At 34.1% G+C, this 16,571-nt stretch overlaps 3 protein-coding genes across 8 annotated transcripts in view; 2 read left to right on the top strand and 1 right to left on the bottom strand.

Annotated features, from left to right (window-relative positions):
* The first annotated feature begins 251 nt into the window (after nt 1-251).
* LOC106664913 (acyl-CoA synthetase family member 3, mitochondrial) lies at nt 252-4,956 on the top strand. Its single transcript, XM_014390999.2, has 10 exons — nt 252-751; nt 814-973; nt 1,039-1,211; nt 3,112-3,268; nt 3,355-3,555; nt 3,648-3,793; nt 3,877-4,098; nt 4,157-4,338; nt 4,398-4,589; nt 4,893-4,956. Exons 1-10 carry the CDS (start codon nt 454-456, stop codon nt 4,935-4,937), a joined length of 1,776 nt encoding a protein of 591 aa, XP_014246485.1. The 5' UTR covers nt 252-453; the 3' UTR covers nt 4,938-4,956.
* An 11-nt stretch (nt 4,957-4,967) lies between these two features.
* LOC106664920 lies at nt 4,968-9,719 on the bottom strand. Its single transcript, XM_014391012.2, has 4 exons — nt 9,398-9,719; nt 5,585-5,753; nt 5,285-5,501; nt 4,968-5,226 (listed from the first exon to the last, which is right to left on the bottom strand). Exons 1-4 carry the CDS (start codon nt 9,434-9,436, stop codon nt 5,004-5,006), a joined length of 648 nt encoding a protein of 215 aa, XP_014246498.1. The 5' UTR covers nt 9,437-9,719; the 3' UTR covers nt 4,968-5,003.
* A 3,984-nt stretch (nt 9,720-13,703) lies between these two features.
* LOC106661224 (FH1/FH2 domain-containing protein 3) overlaps nt 13,704-16,571 on the top strand; it is an 87,606-nt gene continuing 84,738 nt past the window's right edge. For all 6 annotated transcript variants that reach the window (XM_014384487.2, XM_014384514.2, XM_014384496.2 and 3 more), the window contains exon 1: nt 13,704-13,788. In XM_014384487.2, coding sequence (XP_014239973.1) covers nt 13,768-13,788 — 21 coding nt within the window. In that variant the 5' untranslated portion in view covers nt 13,704-13,767. The remainder of the gene's footprint in view (nt 13,789-16,571) is intronic.

Below are 16,571 nucleotides of genomic sequence, written 5' to 3'. Positions count from 1 at the left end.
ATACACACAGACAAGCTGGATGCAAACAGCAAATTGCTCAATTAAGCTAGAGTGCTCGTGATTGTTATAAACATTAGTTTTTTGCACATTGCAACAAGTATTATGTTCTAGTAATTTATGCCACTGTATTCTATTAACTTCTTATACTCTTCACCAAACAGTTATAAAATAATTAAGCTTCTTTACACCTAATTTGTCAGTTTATTCAGCTGTTTGACAAATATATTTAGCATGTGAGAATAATGCTACAGTATAAAATCAAAATGAAAGGTTTATTTTGATGTAATCGTGAAAGAAAATATAAGATTTGTTAAAAAACCTAGGTTAAAATTAACCTTCTTATCTCTGTGAAAACAGAAATTTATAATGATATATTATTGAAAATAACAAGGTGGCAGAGCATTTTTACTTTAAAAAAACTTTAGATATATCAGTTTATTTTTCAAAACTTTAATGGAGAAAACAATAAAACTTTTGCATTCTGGAGTCCGTATATTTTCAAGAGGATACCGGACGTTTGATCAATTTGTCCCTGTTTTCAAGAGAGGTTTCGACTATTTGGATCGCAGGGCGATCGAAGACAATCTTGGGGAGTATACTTACGGAGGCCTTCTTAAAGTCTCGCTCAAACTCTCGAAACAGATAACCAGTTTACTCGATGAAAAGAAGCAAGAAAGGGTTGGATTTATGTGTTCGAATGATGCAAATTTTGTCATTGTCAAGTGGGCACTGTGGATGAGTGGACAAATAGGTATGAAAATATCTACTTATACAACAAAAAATTGTTTTCATTTACTTTATATAAATTTGCAGCTGTTCCACTGTGTTGCTTCCACCCCACGGTTGCCCTGGAATATTTCCTGGATGATTTGGATGCAAGTTTGCTTATAGCTGCTCCTGAACACGCAGCCAGGGCTAAAGATGTTGCAGCCAAAACAAAAACACTAGTTCATATAATTGACTGTAATTTAAAGTAAATATTTATTTTATGGACAAGTGTGCACATTTATTCATAATTTTTGTTTTTTTATTTTAAAGAAAAGAAGCCCTTATAAAATATTTGCCTTCAGCCAACAGTTGTGACACTCCAGTGATAGATCCAGAGGATTTTAAAGATCTCAAAGAGACCGATTTAGGCCAAGATGACAGTTTTTATAAAAATAAGGATGCTATGATTATTTACACATCTGGTTCAACGGGAGCACCCAAAGGTTAAATCTATTATTTAGATTCTTGTTAGAAAATTTGACTTTTTAGTGTATTGTGCCAAATTAATAGTTTGTCTAAATATTTATATAAGTGGAATTTTGAAATGAAGCTGTACAATTTGAAGATATTTCAAAGCAGTGCTTTCATTTTAATGTCACCTAACTTTATTTAATAATAATTAAACAAATATAATCAAATGATTTGTAAGGCTAGAAGGCAGGCAAAAATTTTCATTTAGGTTAATTTTTTCAGGTTAAATTTTCTCCAATGCTTTTGGGATGGTCAACTATGACCTGCTTATTTACTCTAGTTTTAAATTAATATCCTCTTATTTGTCATGTCATAAACAAGTTGCCAAACTACTTGATAACAAAGTCTGGCATTCCTCAAGGTGCGATTTTAGGACCCTCATTGTTTTCAATTTTTATTGACGACTTCCATTCTTGTTTAAATTACTCCAAATTTCACTTATACGCTAACAATCTCAAATCTATACACAATGTCCCCTTCATTTAATACTGATTCCATTAAAATAATTAACAATGACCTTTCTAGCTTGGTTAATTGGGCTTCAAACAACAGCCTCAAACTTAACCCACTCAAATCCCAATCGATAATTATTTACAATACACATTTCCCAACTGAGGATTTTCTTTGCATTACTCTTGTTGGCTCTTTAATGCCCTTCTCTAACTAGGTAAAAAACCTTGGTGTGATTTTTAGTACCAGATTATCTTGGAATGATTTAGGCTTTATTACTAGAATGGGATTTTAAATTCACTTTGGAAATTTATAATTTTATCTCTCCGACTCTAAAACTTAGACTAGTCAAAATTCTTATTCTACCATTTTTTTACTTATTGCAGTACTATCTACTTTTTTTCACTTAATCACACTTCTCCTTAAAAAAAATTAAAATATTTTTTAATAATTTCACAAGATTCGTATTAAATTTATAAAGAAGAGAGCACATTTCTTCACACGACAAGTGATCTCTTATTTATTTATTTAAAATAAAAAATAATCTGTTCCCATCATACTTATTCATATTCAATTTTAAAACTAGAATGTTTGTTATTTCTATTTTATTATTATTTTTTAACTAAACACTCCAATTTATTTTTATGCAAAATATTCCCGTTGCTAATGCATTTCGGGCCAATCCCTGGTCCCACTTCAGAACTAGTTATTTAGCTAAGTAGTGTCTAAAATGCACTAGCAACTGAAATATTACATAAAAATAAATTGGTGTGTTTAGTTAAAATAATAAATAATAACCAGCATGCTAGATTTAAAATATTTTTACCACCAAATTAAGTTAAAATTAAAAAATTAAAAAAAAATGAATTATTCGATAATTCTTCACATAGTTTAAATACTTTCAAAACCTCGCACCATAGATCCAAATCTATGAATGATTCATTTAGAGTTGCTGGGGTGAATCTGTGGAATTTCCTACCGTGGCATATTAGGTCGTCCCACCCCCTTCGGGCTTTCAGGTGTGAAGCTTTCAACTTTGTTGCAAACAATACTTGATTTGATCTTCTTTCTATTCTCTTTTTCTTTTCTCTTTTATACTTTCTCTTTATACCTACTTCTCTTCTTCATTCATATTCAGCTATTATATATATAATAATAGATTTATATTTTTCTAATCACTGTAGAGGAGCCAAGCCCTACTGTGAAAATGTCTTTGATAAATATATTTATATTTTTTATTTCTAAATATTATTTCACAGAAAAAGATTTTAGCAATTTTGCTACCAAGTAAAACCAGTTATAAAAATCTGCAAAAAAAGAAATGACTTGGATTGAACTAGACAACTTGAAAATTTTCTCTGCTGTTTTTTACTAGATTTTCAGGTAAAAATGTAGTTACGGATCAAAATTTTATTTTTACAGGAGTTATTTTCACGCATGCCAACCTTCATGCCCAAGTACAAGCATTGGCTGAAGCATGGAAACTAAGCAAAAGAGACTGCTTACTGCAGATCATGCCCAACCATCGTGGACAGAGCGTTGTGCTTGGATTCGATGCTCCTTTGAGCATTGGTGCAAGGTTAGTCATATTTAACTGTTTTAAGAGTAAAACAAGCAACATTCAAAAAGTCTTATATTTGATTTTTATATTTAAATTTCTTTTAGGATTGTTTTACTAAACAAATTTGATCCAGCAGATGTTTGGTTGCAACTTCTAGGGGTAAGAAAACGACCGGAAACACGAGTGAACATGTTCATATCCCATCCCCACATGTTTCTAATGCTTATTAGAGTGTACGAGAACGTGTTGAAACATTCGGACAGGATGATTGACCACATAAGGACCACTTGCCTCACTAAGGTGAGGTCTGTACTTTTGTTTGGAAATTTTTTTTTACTAATTAAAAATATCTGTCGAAAATGAAATGACATTGAATTGCAATTTGTTTCCAATCAAGATTAATGTCTTGTGGGTGTGGGCCGGTTACTCGTTACATATACGATACGTGGGAAGCTTACACCGGACATCAAATTCAAGAGAGGCTCAGCATGGCCGAAACTGGTATAATAATGGCGACTCCTCTTCACGGTACAAAAACTTGTGGTAATGTACTATAAATTAACTTTTGCATTTATAATAATAAGTTGCAGTAAAATACCTATATTCAGGTATTGATTATTTTTAAGGCACTGTCGGTTTACCGTTGCCCGGAGTTCATGTCAGGCTCACTTCCGAAAAAGGCGATGCACTTATTGCTGAAGGAAGTCAGTCAGGGACTAGAGTCCTTGGTGTTTCTCAGCCTGTTTCAGGCATGCTCCAGGTCAGAACAGATGGAGCTTTTACCGGTTATTGGAGGAAACCGACAACCACACAAGACGTCATGACAAGAGATGGCTGGTTTAAAACTGGTATTTACCCAATATCAACCAGGTCAATAAAAAAATTTAAAAAATTATTATCCATTAGGTGATCTTGTACAGTATTCAAGGGGTGTATATAAAGTTCTTGGGAGGCTTACGACAGATGTGATCAGGAGCGGTAATAATTATTTCTCGACACAAATGGTTGAAGCGATAATGAGAGATCATCCTGAAATCAGAGATGCTGCTGTTATCAATATAAAAAATCTTACAAGGGGAGAGTATGAAGTGAGTAAATCACTGTATTTGAGCCAGGATTAATTAATTTATGCAATTTTACTTTTAAGGTTTACGCTGTGGTCAAATTAACCGAACAAAGCCAAATGAGCAAGGATAAACTTTTGTCCTGGCTCTCTGATAATCTTCCAAAATTTGCGATTCCGACAAAGATTCAGTTCATCAAAAAAATCCCTAGGACCTGGCAGGGAAAACCGGACAAGGATCTTGTTCAAGCCTTATTCAACGGAGATTCGAAATTGGTAAAGATCATATAATGTCACTTTACAACATTAATTATAATTTTTTAATATTTTTTCTCCTATATGATTTCTAAAATCATCTTATCTTTCAAACTCTCATAATCTTTTTCAAACATTTATGACCTAACAATTATAAATTAAATTAATAATTAAACAATTGAGGAAAATGAAAAATAAGTTTAGAATTTTAGTTCAATGTAACCCTTTGATAGTACAATTTAATGTACATATTTAATGAAAGAAAAATTACTCAATACGAGCTCAATTTATAATTTTGTTTTCAACAATCATATTTATTGACAGGAGGTCCCATGTGAAAAAAATGCTGCCACAAAACAGAAAAATTAACAATGACTATCAATAAATGAATTATGAATGTTTTTTTATTATTATTTATTATTTAAGATCAATGAATTATAGTGGACATGTTGATCCAGTTTCTGAAAGTTCATCACATTTAGAACGAATGCATTTCCGAGGATCCACTGAGTGCGATGATACTTTACAAAGGCAGCCAGTACCTGTTGCTTCTACTGAACTCGGAAGTTCCGGTTGTGGTTTTTTCACGTGTTCCCGCCACTTCTGTCTTTCCTCAGGCCTTAAATACCTTATTTTGTAGTTCAAAAAATGGCAATTTCTAAAAACAAAATAAAATCATTGGCAATTCTTTCAAAATGAAATTACAAACTATGCACTTTGTCTGAGGGATTTGGACCATTCGCTCTTTTCGAAATGGAATATTTCCTTTGTAACTAAGGTAGTGTCTCTTCAGTTCTTCATTTCTTTCAAGCGATAGCTGTTGAGCTATCTCGTGTTCACGGATCCACTTTGTTGGCAGTGGTAAAGTATCATATCTTGGAATGTACGAACAAGACGGATTGTAATTGAAGTAGACCTCTGGAGGCAAGTCGGCTAGAAAATTAAAGACAAAACATTTTTACACAAAAAATCAACATTTTCTTCTTTGAAGCACTGGTAAAATTAAAGACAATTACCGACAGCTTTTGGAAGAGTTGTCCTCGAATGTTCATCAGAAAGTTTGCCCTGGTGAGTTTCAATTTCTGCTTTTTTGAAAGTGGTAAGATGTGGATTGTAAAGTGTCCTTTTGACAGCAACCAACTTTGTCCTGTCCTGCCTCTGACAATGCTTTTGACAGTCAACACACTTGAAAAACATTAAAATTATGCAATTTATTAATTAAGAGTAAATTTTCAAACAATTATATGAACATGCTTCATTAGTTTATGTTATTAGTAATCTATCAAATCCTGTTTCCTAATGTTGCTAAAGGTCCTGGACCAGACCTAATTCCCTTCTCTCTTTTAAGCTACTGCAGTAATATACTTTCATAGCCTCTTATATTTAATAAAGCCCTCAATTCTGTCATCTTTCATGAAATTCTTAACCAAAGCTGTACAATCTACAAAAGTGGTGATATCGTCCAATCACCATAATTTCTTTAATCTCCAAATCATTTGAATCCCTTATATTACATAAATTATCACCCTCCATACTTAGCACTACCATCGACAACATGGATTCAACAAAAGAAAATCCATAACTAAAAAATTTTCATTTCTACAACTTTATTTTAAATTCCTTTGCTGAAAATTGACAAGTTAATGCCATCTACACTGACTTTTCCAAGACATTTGATAAGGTTACTCTCACTCTTTTAAGTTGTTTCTCTTCTATCTTACCAATAGAAACCAATTGATAAAAAATTGAATGTATTATTCAATTAAAATCCTATTATTTTTCGTTTTTTGTTTCATTCTGAATACCCCAGGGATCACTCTTAAGTTCCTTTCTATTTACCATCATCATTGATGATATCACATCTGTTCTTAATGATGTACACTTTCTCCTATTTGGAGATGGCCTCAAAATATTACACAGAACACATTTTGAATCTGACTATGTTTATTTACAGTTTAAACTAGCTAACCTGGAAAAATGGTGCATCAACTACTAACTATATGACATTGAACTTTTAGCGGACTTAGATCTAACCTATCCTTCTCTTATTCCATACATAATACTGCATTAATTAGTGTAAAAATGATCCAAGATTTTGGTATTCTTTGACCAATCTTCTTTAATCGTCTTATCAACCTACTAACCAATAGAGCGAACAAATTCATCTGTCGCTGCTCCAAGGATTTTAATTCCTCTACTTTTACCCTCCTGTGCACTTCCCTTGTCCAGTACCTATTAAAATGCTTCTCCTTAATCTAATTCTCATCGTACAACATCTAAATAATTAGAGCAAATGCAGCACAAATGACAAATGGTTAGGCCACAGCAAAATGTGTATATCCTGTTATGGACATTGACATCCTTCAGCAGAAAATAAGTTTAATTTCACTTGAATCTCGATACATTAGACTTGAGGCTCTATTGGACTTTCATCCTGAAGAGCAGTTACTACAGGATGGCTGACCCTAGGGTCTATACCTCAGGAGAATTTACTTAGCTCATTATGCAGCTGGGTTGGGCTAGTATCTCACTTAAGCTAGTTGCCCATGAGATCATCGCATTTCAGCCCCAACACTTCAAACTATAATCTATCCTTAAACTGACTTCTATAATACAAACGCACATATAAATACATTTACACCTATGTACATTGCACTTACATTGATTAGTCGGTGGAGTACTTGATTACTTCATCATCCTACACACAATAGTAATGAACCTAATTTAAATTAGGGTCGAGGAGTACTTTTAAAAATATGCCACCATCAGCCCTAAAAACAAGGCAACACAATAGTTCACCATCACCACTCACACTAATAAATATATACACACAAACAAAATGCATAACCATAGAACACATAAAACAGATTTATATTTTTATTATTTATATACAATAAAAAAACCATATCCTCCAAAAAGCAAAAAAGGGGACTCAGAAATTTGCTACTGTGTGCCTGAGAACCATTCTTAAATCAGCAGAATGCCTGTATGCTCTCTGTAAGGAGCCAATGCACAAGCATCTATTTGTGGGACACATCGAGAACCTTTCTCTGCATTGAGGCTCTAATCTTGTATAAACTACTTAACAACAAAATGTTACTTCAACATTTCCAATTTCCACAAACCTGATCCAGCTTACTCTACTACACTCTTTCAACTACCAACCATTCTTCTATCAATACTCTCTCGACCAAGTCAAAAAATCCTTAAAACCTCTTCTCTTTCCTTCATATTCTTATTTATTAATGTGATATTGATATTATTAATGTTTATGTGACATTTATTAATGATGTTATTAGCATTATAATGATGTTACTTTTATCATAATAGTTTGATTTTTAATTTCTTATATTATTATATTTCATTCTTATGTTATTTCTTTAATTTTTATTTCTTCTAGATTTTATAACTGTACATTTCTATTCATTATATATTTTCGATTGTATTATTTTTCTTGTAAATATTAGTTTACAATGTAAATTGTTCCTTTTTTACATGTTTATATATAACATGACATGTTACCATGGTACTCTATATTCTGATGGTAACTGATCATCATATCTACAGTCTAAAACACCATGGATACCCATACATCGTCCATTATCATTCTCACAGATAATACATTATTCAACAATCTTTCGTATTACTACATACGTACTAAACTATTTCTAATTAAAAACTTGTAGAGGGCGATCGGTGTAGTCGATATTTTGCCAATGGCCACTCAGATTCATAACATACACCAATCAATAAAACAGGCCGTCGAGGTATTTGAATATTTCGCCGAGAGGTCTGTTTTCACTCAAACTTATTCAACCAACATTCTTGCTAATAAATCTGAAATTATAAGACACAAAGATATGAAGACGCAGATTAAATTAGTTTATATACTGAACTCTCAGATTTTCAAATAGTTTTCCCTATAATCATTACAATGCTTTAAGACCTTTTTTATCTGAGGGTAGGCCACACCGTTCTCTATTTTTAAAGCTCCACAGTTCACTGGTGACTGTCATGGGCTGATCGGGACACCAGAAATGCCATGTGTCATTCTTTTTTTTACATTGGACCGATCGGTATCTGAGATCTAGTAGAAATAGTCAAATTCATCAAAACTCAAATTCGTAATTAAAGTTTTAAAGGTTTTTTTTTACATTATGTGTACAATTTGTAATTGTTCACAAACCAAAATCCAGATATTTTATGCTAAGCGGAAAACAAGTGGTGTGAGATGAATGTGCCTTGTTAGGACAATTCTTTCTTTTTTTCTCTTTCCTCTTTGGTTTGACCGAACTTTTTATATTTTCATTAAATTCAGTCCGCTATGTTTGCCATTCTAGATATCTCATATTTTACATTTTTTTCTTAATGTTCACTGTTTCTGGATTATGCAGGTTCTGTTATTATATAATGAATTTGCTCAATTTTTTGTACATTTCTATTTTCACTACTTGTGCAACTTTGTTGAATTTAAATGATTCTTAAATAATTTTTTTTGTGTTATTCAATTTATTATTCCCTATGAACAATACGAATATAATATGTATTTTCTGACTATGTATCAGTACATTTAAGAAAATGTAATCATATGTTTATAAATCCGGATTTGTTTTACAAAAAGCAAAGTAATATTTCATTTCATTCCGATATAAAATTAGGGGACAAGAAATCGTGATATCAGTGCTCAAAATATTCCTTAGAATTGTACGATTTTGGAAAATAAATTCTCCATGTAAGTGCGTTCTAAGGAATAAAAATATCACGCAAGGCCTTTTAACTCCGAAAATTTCGTCTTAAGGAGGTAGTGAAGGAATAAGTGGATCACTTACATTCTCCACGAGAGCCGGAGAGGCAAGAATGGCCTGCATCCTCGAGTTGTTTAAGAGATTTCTAATTGTTCATTTCTAAATTAAACTGACTACAAAAGATGAACATGAAGGTATCATGTGTTCAACTCAAACATTATTACTTGGGCTTGCATGGACCGGGGAGAATTTTCCAAAAGGGATTCACCGAACGCGACAAAAATACGAAATTGTACAGATATACCGAATATTACAAGGATTACCCTCAAAATGCTGAAAAGTCGTATGAAATTTTGTATAGTTGTAATGCATCGTTTGATTTGATCAGCTTTCGCTTTAATTTTTACATATTTAATATATGTCATACTAGGGTGGTTTGTGTTCGACAGAAAGCGTGATTATTTCTCACAGGCAGAATCTCTCAAGAGATTTTCAAGCTCAGTGGAAAAGTGGAATCGTGCACTGTTCCATCGACGTCAGGACGTGTCACCAACCGCTATGAATACGAATGATTTTTTTTTAAAGATCACTCCTATCAGTCAACCCTTCTCAAACCGGCCGATGGTTCAAGATATTCCCCTGTCGATGCTTTAAAATCCAGAAATGTGAAAGTCTTTTATCTGGGTACCAGGACTTAGGGGAATAAAGTGCAGACATTGCCGGGAAACCTGCCGTCGACGAAGGCGACCATTTACACTTCACCCCACATACTGATCTAATTGTACTATTCGACATGAGGCTTTACATGCTTGAAGTGCCATTGTTCAATTTGTTTTGAATTTTTCTAAAAATTACAGCACGTTTTTAAGCCTTCTGCAAGTTTATGAGCCCGTACAAGAAACGTTTTAGCACTAGAGAGATTTTAAGTTGAGAAATACTGCTTCGGGTTCCTCACTTTAAAATTTAAAGTTTTACATCTATTTTATTCTCCCCTCTGTTAAAAAGTTCCTTAAAACTCTATATACATAAAGGTACTCTGGTGGTAAAATATTGTATTTTTTAAATTGGAAGCGAGTGTTTTATGCTCCCATTGCAAGTCAAAGCTAGCACCATCCGTTGGTTCCACTCCTACCTTACCAATCGCCACCAAGCCTTCCTCCCACTAAAATCTGGGGTGCCGCAAGGCTCTAGCATCTCTCCTATCCTTTTCTCCATCTATATCAACGACTGCCCGACTCCATCCAGTCCTGTAACTATCACCTATGATGACTCCCAAATATACATATCCTTCCACCCTTCCTACCTACACTCGGCTATTCTCAAGATCCAAAAAGACTTAAACTCCGTCAACGAATGGGCACATAATAAATTCCCTAGTCCTCAATCCGTCCAAATACACCGCCGTAATTATCGGGTCCGAGCAACTCCTCAATTCCCTCCCCAGCATCCCACCTCTCGTGCTAAATAACCATCCCATTTCCTTCTGCTCCTCGGTTAAAAACCTAGGAGTAGTCTTAGACCAAAACCTTTCCCGTCATTGTATTGCCTCCCTCAGCCTGTTTCGTCGGTACTGGCTTCTCTTACCTTTCTCCACCCGCAAACTCCTTGTATCTTCCCTTATACTTCCTTTCTTCGATTATTGCTGTGTAGCATACGGTGGTCTCACGGAGGGGGGGGGAACGCGCGATTAAAGCGTATTATGAATTGTAGCGTAAGATTCGTGTTCGGCACCTCACGGGAGTCGGGGTTGTATTCCTAACTATCCTGGCTCTTCCCCTCATTCCGTGCACAGTATTTCCTAGGTTGCTTTCTTTTCCAGTCCATCCACACTCGTCGTCCTCCTTACATTACCCGTCCTCCAATTCAACTCCTCTCATCTCACTCGTAACACCCGCTCATCCCCAATCGACCTTATCATTCCGCAACATACAACCCATCTTTGAAAGATCCTTTCTGACCCGAGCCCCTAAACTCTGGAACCCCTTCCCCTTTCTATTCGTCACGCTTCCTCCTTTTCCTCCTTCAAATCTCACCTGTATAATCAACTCCTCTCCCCCCAAGCAGAGACCTTACGTTAATATTTGATTTTTTGTTTAATATTCTTGTAATTTTCACTTCTGGCCTGCCTACTGGTATACCATTGTGCCAAGATTTATATCTCATTTTACTTTTAATTTCATAGAAGGAACTTCCTTTATTTATGTCATTCTTTGGGGACACCAGTCCCAGAATAAAGTTATTTTTCTTCATCTTCTTCTCTAACAATTCTTTTTTGAGTTTTGACTATCTGATTTTTCACGTGCATATGCACTTTCCTAGCAGACCAGTCCGTACTGGATTTGTCATTGAACCAGAGCATGGTAGACCTTCAATAGAAGACCCTTTCACATTTATTTCGTAAAAAATAAATTCTCAGCTCAAACTTTTTTTTCCGCACCTTATCAATATGGGCATGCCATTGTAATCTTTCGCCGATAACTATTTTATATGACTTATTTGTTCGATATTAAAGCAAGTGGCGCAAACTTGATTACAATCGACTCTGAAACAAATCTAATAATCAGATGGGAATTAGTAGAGACTGGGCTGAAGAAAATAAATTTTGATTCAAACTCAATGAAACTGTCCAGACCCGGCCAGCTTGCATTTGAATCTCTGATTGATCAACTATTACCAGAGTACTGAATAGAAATGTCATCAGAAAACGCTGTCACCGTGTCCTTAAATCTAACGTCATCCAGGAGGTCGTTTATAAATAGAACTGGTCCTAACACAAAGCACTGAGGAACGCCATACTCAATAGAATTAATTAAGGTGTTTAGTTGAGATAAAAAAGTCAGTGTCATGAGCAGGATTCGAAACCACGATCTTCGGCTAGATACGCCGCTGCTCTACCACTTGAGCTATCGTGACCTCGATCCACTCGGACACTAACTTCCCATCTGAAGTATACTTCACTAAAGCTCTCCGTGGCCATTTCATTTGTCGTCGAGAATCCAATCCGATTACACGACATTTGAAAAATGGCAAAAAGGAGGGAAAATTCAAAAGGTTGGGTTGAGATGGGAAGTTAGTGTCCGAGTGGATCGAGGTCACGATAAGTCAAGTGGTAGAGCGGCGTATCTAGCCGAAGATCGTGGGTTCGAATCCCGCTCGTGACACTGACTCTTTTTATCTCAACTACAAACCTTACTTAATTGAAGGATATTAATTAGTCAAGCGGACCACGAAACTAGTGAATACTCAATAAAGTTGAAACCACTCAGTGCACCTGCGATTCGGACACATTGCGAACAGATAAATATGATTTGAACCAGTCATTACTTTGAATTCCCAGGGTGTACAACTTATCAAGGAGGACATCGTCATCATCATACTTTATCTACGTCGAGGAAAATCTCGGCTACCTTATCACCTTTATAAGATAAACTAGAGACAAAAAATGGATAAGTGCGTCTTCCGTACTTTTAGATTTTTGAAACCAGAGTAAGTTAAGTTGTCTCTTAAGTCTTTTTTGGTATACTACTAAGTATTTAAGTTAAATGAGTCGATATATCTTTGTAGTTGATGTACTGCTGAGAAGACTGCTTTTTAATGTGAACGTACACTGGGTACATTTTCCTTCAGTCTCGTCCTCCACGTTTTGTTTGAAATTTAATTTTTTTAAACTTCGTTTATTTATATATACAATTATATGTGTTATATATCAATAGATTGGATTTAAATTTGTGAGTGTGACATTACTGCTGTTATGGAGAAAGCATTGGATTAATGATTCGAGAGGTCTCTGATCCATATTCTTTCAGTCGTCTACGGGTTTACTTAATTTAATATAAAAATATTATCGAGTGTGAGAAAACCTTATTCGAACCTACTTTACTTACTTTTCCTAATAAATAATTTATAGAAGTCAAATCGTAGTGAAGCAGAGGGGGGCACTCAAAGCGTACCAGAAGCGTACATGATTATGTATCATTCTTCTAGTAATTTTAAATAAACCTAAGCTTACCCGGAATTAAAAAAATTACTCATTAAAGGGTATAAATAGTTTACACGAATTGAAGAAGAAGGGAAGTGAATATTTTCTTTTTAAATAGATTTACACAGATGACGTGTCTTGCGAAGACGGCCAAGGTGGAAACCATGAGCTCATCCCAGATGGTTGACAAAAAGGGCAAAATTCGGCGGAAGTTGGGCCAGATTTTATTGTACCAATTGTAAAAGCTGTAGGAAACGGCCGTTTGTATTGCTAATCCGACAGGAAATTTGACTGCCGAATCGTCCCGAGCGTACCGAGCCCCGAGTATTATCTCCGCGGGCTGGAGTTGAAGCCAGTCCTCGCTAAAATTAAATCCTGATCTTTAGCCAAGTTTTTCGGATCGTGCGAGACGACCAGTAGTCCCGGGACTTCTGAACTGACAGTGTTTTCTAATGCATCTGACTCTATTTTGGATATGTCTTCATACGGATCATATGTGAGTTTCTTTTGTTTGGGGGGTTCTTCTCGAACACAATTAAAACTTTCATCGAGTTCAACTGCGAAACTGGTCTTCTTTCTTCTTCTTTTAATACACATTTTCATACACAATGGTGTTTTGTGTTAAAAAGTGCAATTAGACCGAATTAGAGTTGGCCTTTACGCTGAAGAAAGTCTCGATTCTCCCACGATTTACACTTTTTCCTTCGTCACGAGCTAATTTTTCAAAGGCGAGCTCAAGAGAAAAACAAACGCTCATAAAAGTAGCAAAACGGTTTGGACATAAAGAAAGATTCCGACATCACGAAGAAGGTCAATGACACTTTTTCCTTCAAAATTGGAAACTACGCGTATACAATTTTGATAGTTTATAATCTTATTAATATCGTCCATACACAAACGATAATTGTTTATTAGACAAAAGTCATACATTCATACACATACATTAATCGAAGAGGCCATCGTTCTCCATGTATATTGATATACAGTTTTTTACATCTTAAAATTATTTATTTATTATTTAAACATCCAAGATTTGTTTTTATATTTTTTTTCAGTTTTATATTTGTTTAAATAAATTATCATATGAAAACAGACACACTTTTATTCTTGAACATACTTTATATTCAGTATTTCCTTACAAATTTCTACTTTCTGTGCTCATTAAGGCCTGTTAATATGATAAATTTATCAAATAATTATCGTTAATAAGATAATTATTTATGGATTTTTTTATCTTTAGCTGATACGAGCAATTAATAACAGTAATAATGATTATTCAGAAATCGTGAGATGCGGTCTGGTGTGATGTAGGTTTCAGAAAAACTTCTTTATCGTGCCAACGTTTCGATCTTTATTGAGATCATCTTCAGGGCCTGGGATTTACAAACATTGTTTATATATAAGAAAAACATGTAGGATGTGGAAAAAAGTGAATTTATACAATACAAATAAATATTTTTTATGAGGGCATTATGAGAAGTCCTGGCAATTTTTAAATTTCATTTCCAATAAAATCGAATAGAAGCCCAATTTCTTTCCAAATAAGCTTAGGCCAAAGGAAAAATAAGTAATTCCAGGCTTTAGAGTCCAGGTAGACGGACAATTTTTATGGAGAAACCTTTTCTTGTGGAAATTTTTGAATAATTCTCACTTAAAGAATGGAAAAAAGGCCGATTGTTCTCGAAAGAAGAGAACAGAAGGGAAGTTAATTTTAATTTTACAAGCGTCTATTTCACATGGCGCAGAAGCAAGACGCACCCCATGCTAAACAGATTACGAAATCTTTTGATCTCCATCGTAGGTGTAAGGCGTCTGAATAATCCATCAATCCCACATGTTGCGTTTCTTCCTCGTCCGCGTCAGCATCAAAATTTTAAAATAGACGTCTCTTTCGATATCTCGGGTGCCAGAGACGCAATGACACCCGAAGGATTTTCCTCTTTCGTTTAGATATTGTGAAATCGTTTTGATTATATTTATTCACTACCCGTAGAGCAAAGGTCGTCAGGTGATTCTACACCTTAAATGCAAAAAAATTAGTTTGAACCGTGGTCCAATTCGCAACCCTTTTCCAGATATTCAACTTTTTATTCAACTATGTACGGTTTTCCTCATAAATCTACTCCCAGCTCTTGAACTATTCATTTTTGAAAAAATCCAAAAAAATCATTAAAAATAATGTTAAATTTCCTTCGATAAGGCACTCTTCTGGAACGTTCAATTTAATTTTTAGTAAAAAACAAACAGTAAATCATTGAAAAACAGCTAAATTTAAATTTACAACCTCGTTGGAAAAATTTACGATAGAGCTGGGCAAATTTCATAACAATATTTTCGTATAATAAGCTTTCTGACAGTATAACATTTTCGTTAATTACATTGAAACAAAATCCAGAAATTTTATGCTAAATGGGAAAAAAGTAGTGACGATGTGAAAAAGGATGGTGTTAATCAAGTAATTCAACTTATTGTCTTGGGCAACTTTAACTTAAGAAATAATACAAAAAGAAAGAAAAATGAAAAGCACATAAAAAACAGACAATAAACATAACAAACAACCAAATAAAAATAATTGGACAAAATATCTACACCAAACACAGACAAAAAGAGAAAAACATTACAGAAGTTGTAAAAACCGACATTAATCTAATAAAAAAACGCGCAAAAAGTTCATTTATTTTTCTTTTGTTGTTCACTATGATTATTGCCTCTTTTTTATGGGTTTTGTTTGATTTTTACGTAGAATTTTTCTATTTTTTGTGCCCTTTTTTGGTAGGTAAAGTTGGGTTTTACAACTTGTGTAATGTTGTTCTTTTATTTTATTTTTTTAATTCAGTGTTTAGTGTAGACATTTTGTCCAATTTTTCTGTTGTTCGCTATGTTTATTGCCTCTTTTTTATGGATTGTGTTTAATTTTTACGTAAAATCAATTCACTAGTTTCGTGGTCCGCTTGACCAATCAATATATTACAATTAATTAAGGTTTTTAGTTGAGATAAAAAAGTCAATGGCACGAGCGGGATTCGAACCCACGATCTTCGGCTTTACGTAGAATTTTTCTATTTTTTGTGCGCTTTTTTGGTAAAGTTGGGTTTTACAACTTCTGTAATGTTCTTTTATTTTTTTTATCCTGTTTAGTGTAGACATTTTGTCCAATTTTTCTGTTTCTGTTGTTCGCTATGTTAATTGCCTTTTTTTTATGGAGTTTTTTCCTTTGAATTTTTCTCTATTTTTGTGGGGGGTTTTTATTAAATTAAAGTTGGACAATAAATTTTGGCC

Source organism: Cimex lectularius, unplaced genomic scaffold, assembly GCF_000648675.2.
Source record: "Cimex lectularius strain Harlan isolate CLEC.00 unplaced genomic scaffold, Clec_2.1 scaffold23, whole genome shotgun sequence".
Taxonomy (NCBI): domain Eukaryota; kingdom Metazoa; phylum Arthropoda; class Insecta; order Hemiptera; family Cimicidae; genus Cimex; species Cimex lectularius.
This window is presented reverse-complemented; position numbering and strand designations above follow the sequence as displayed.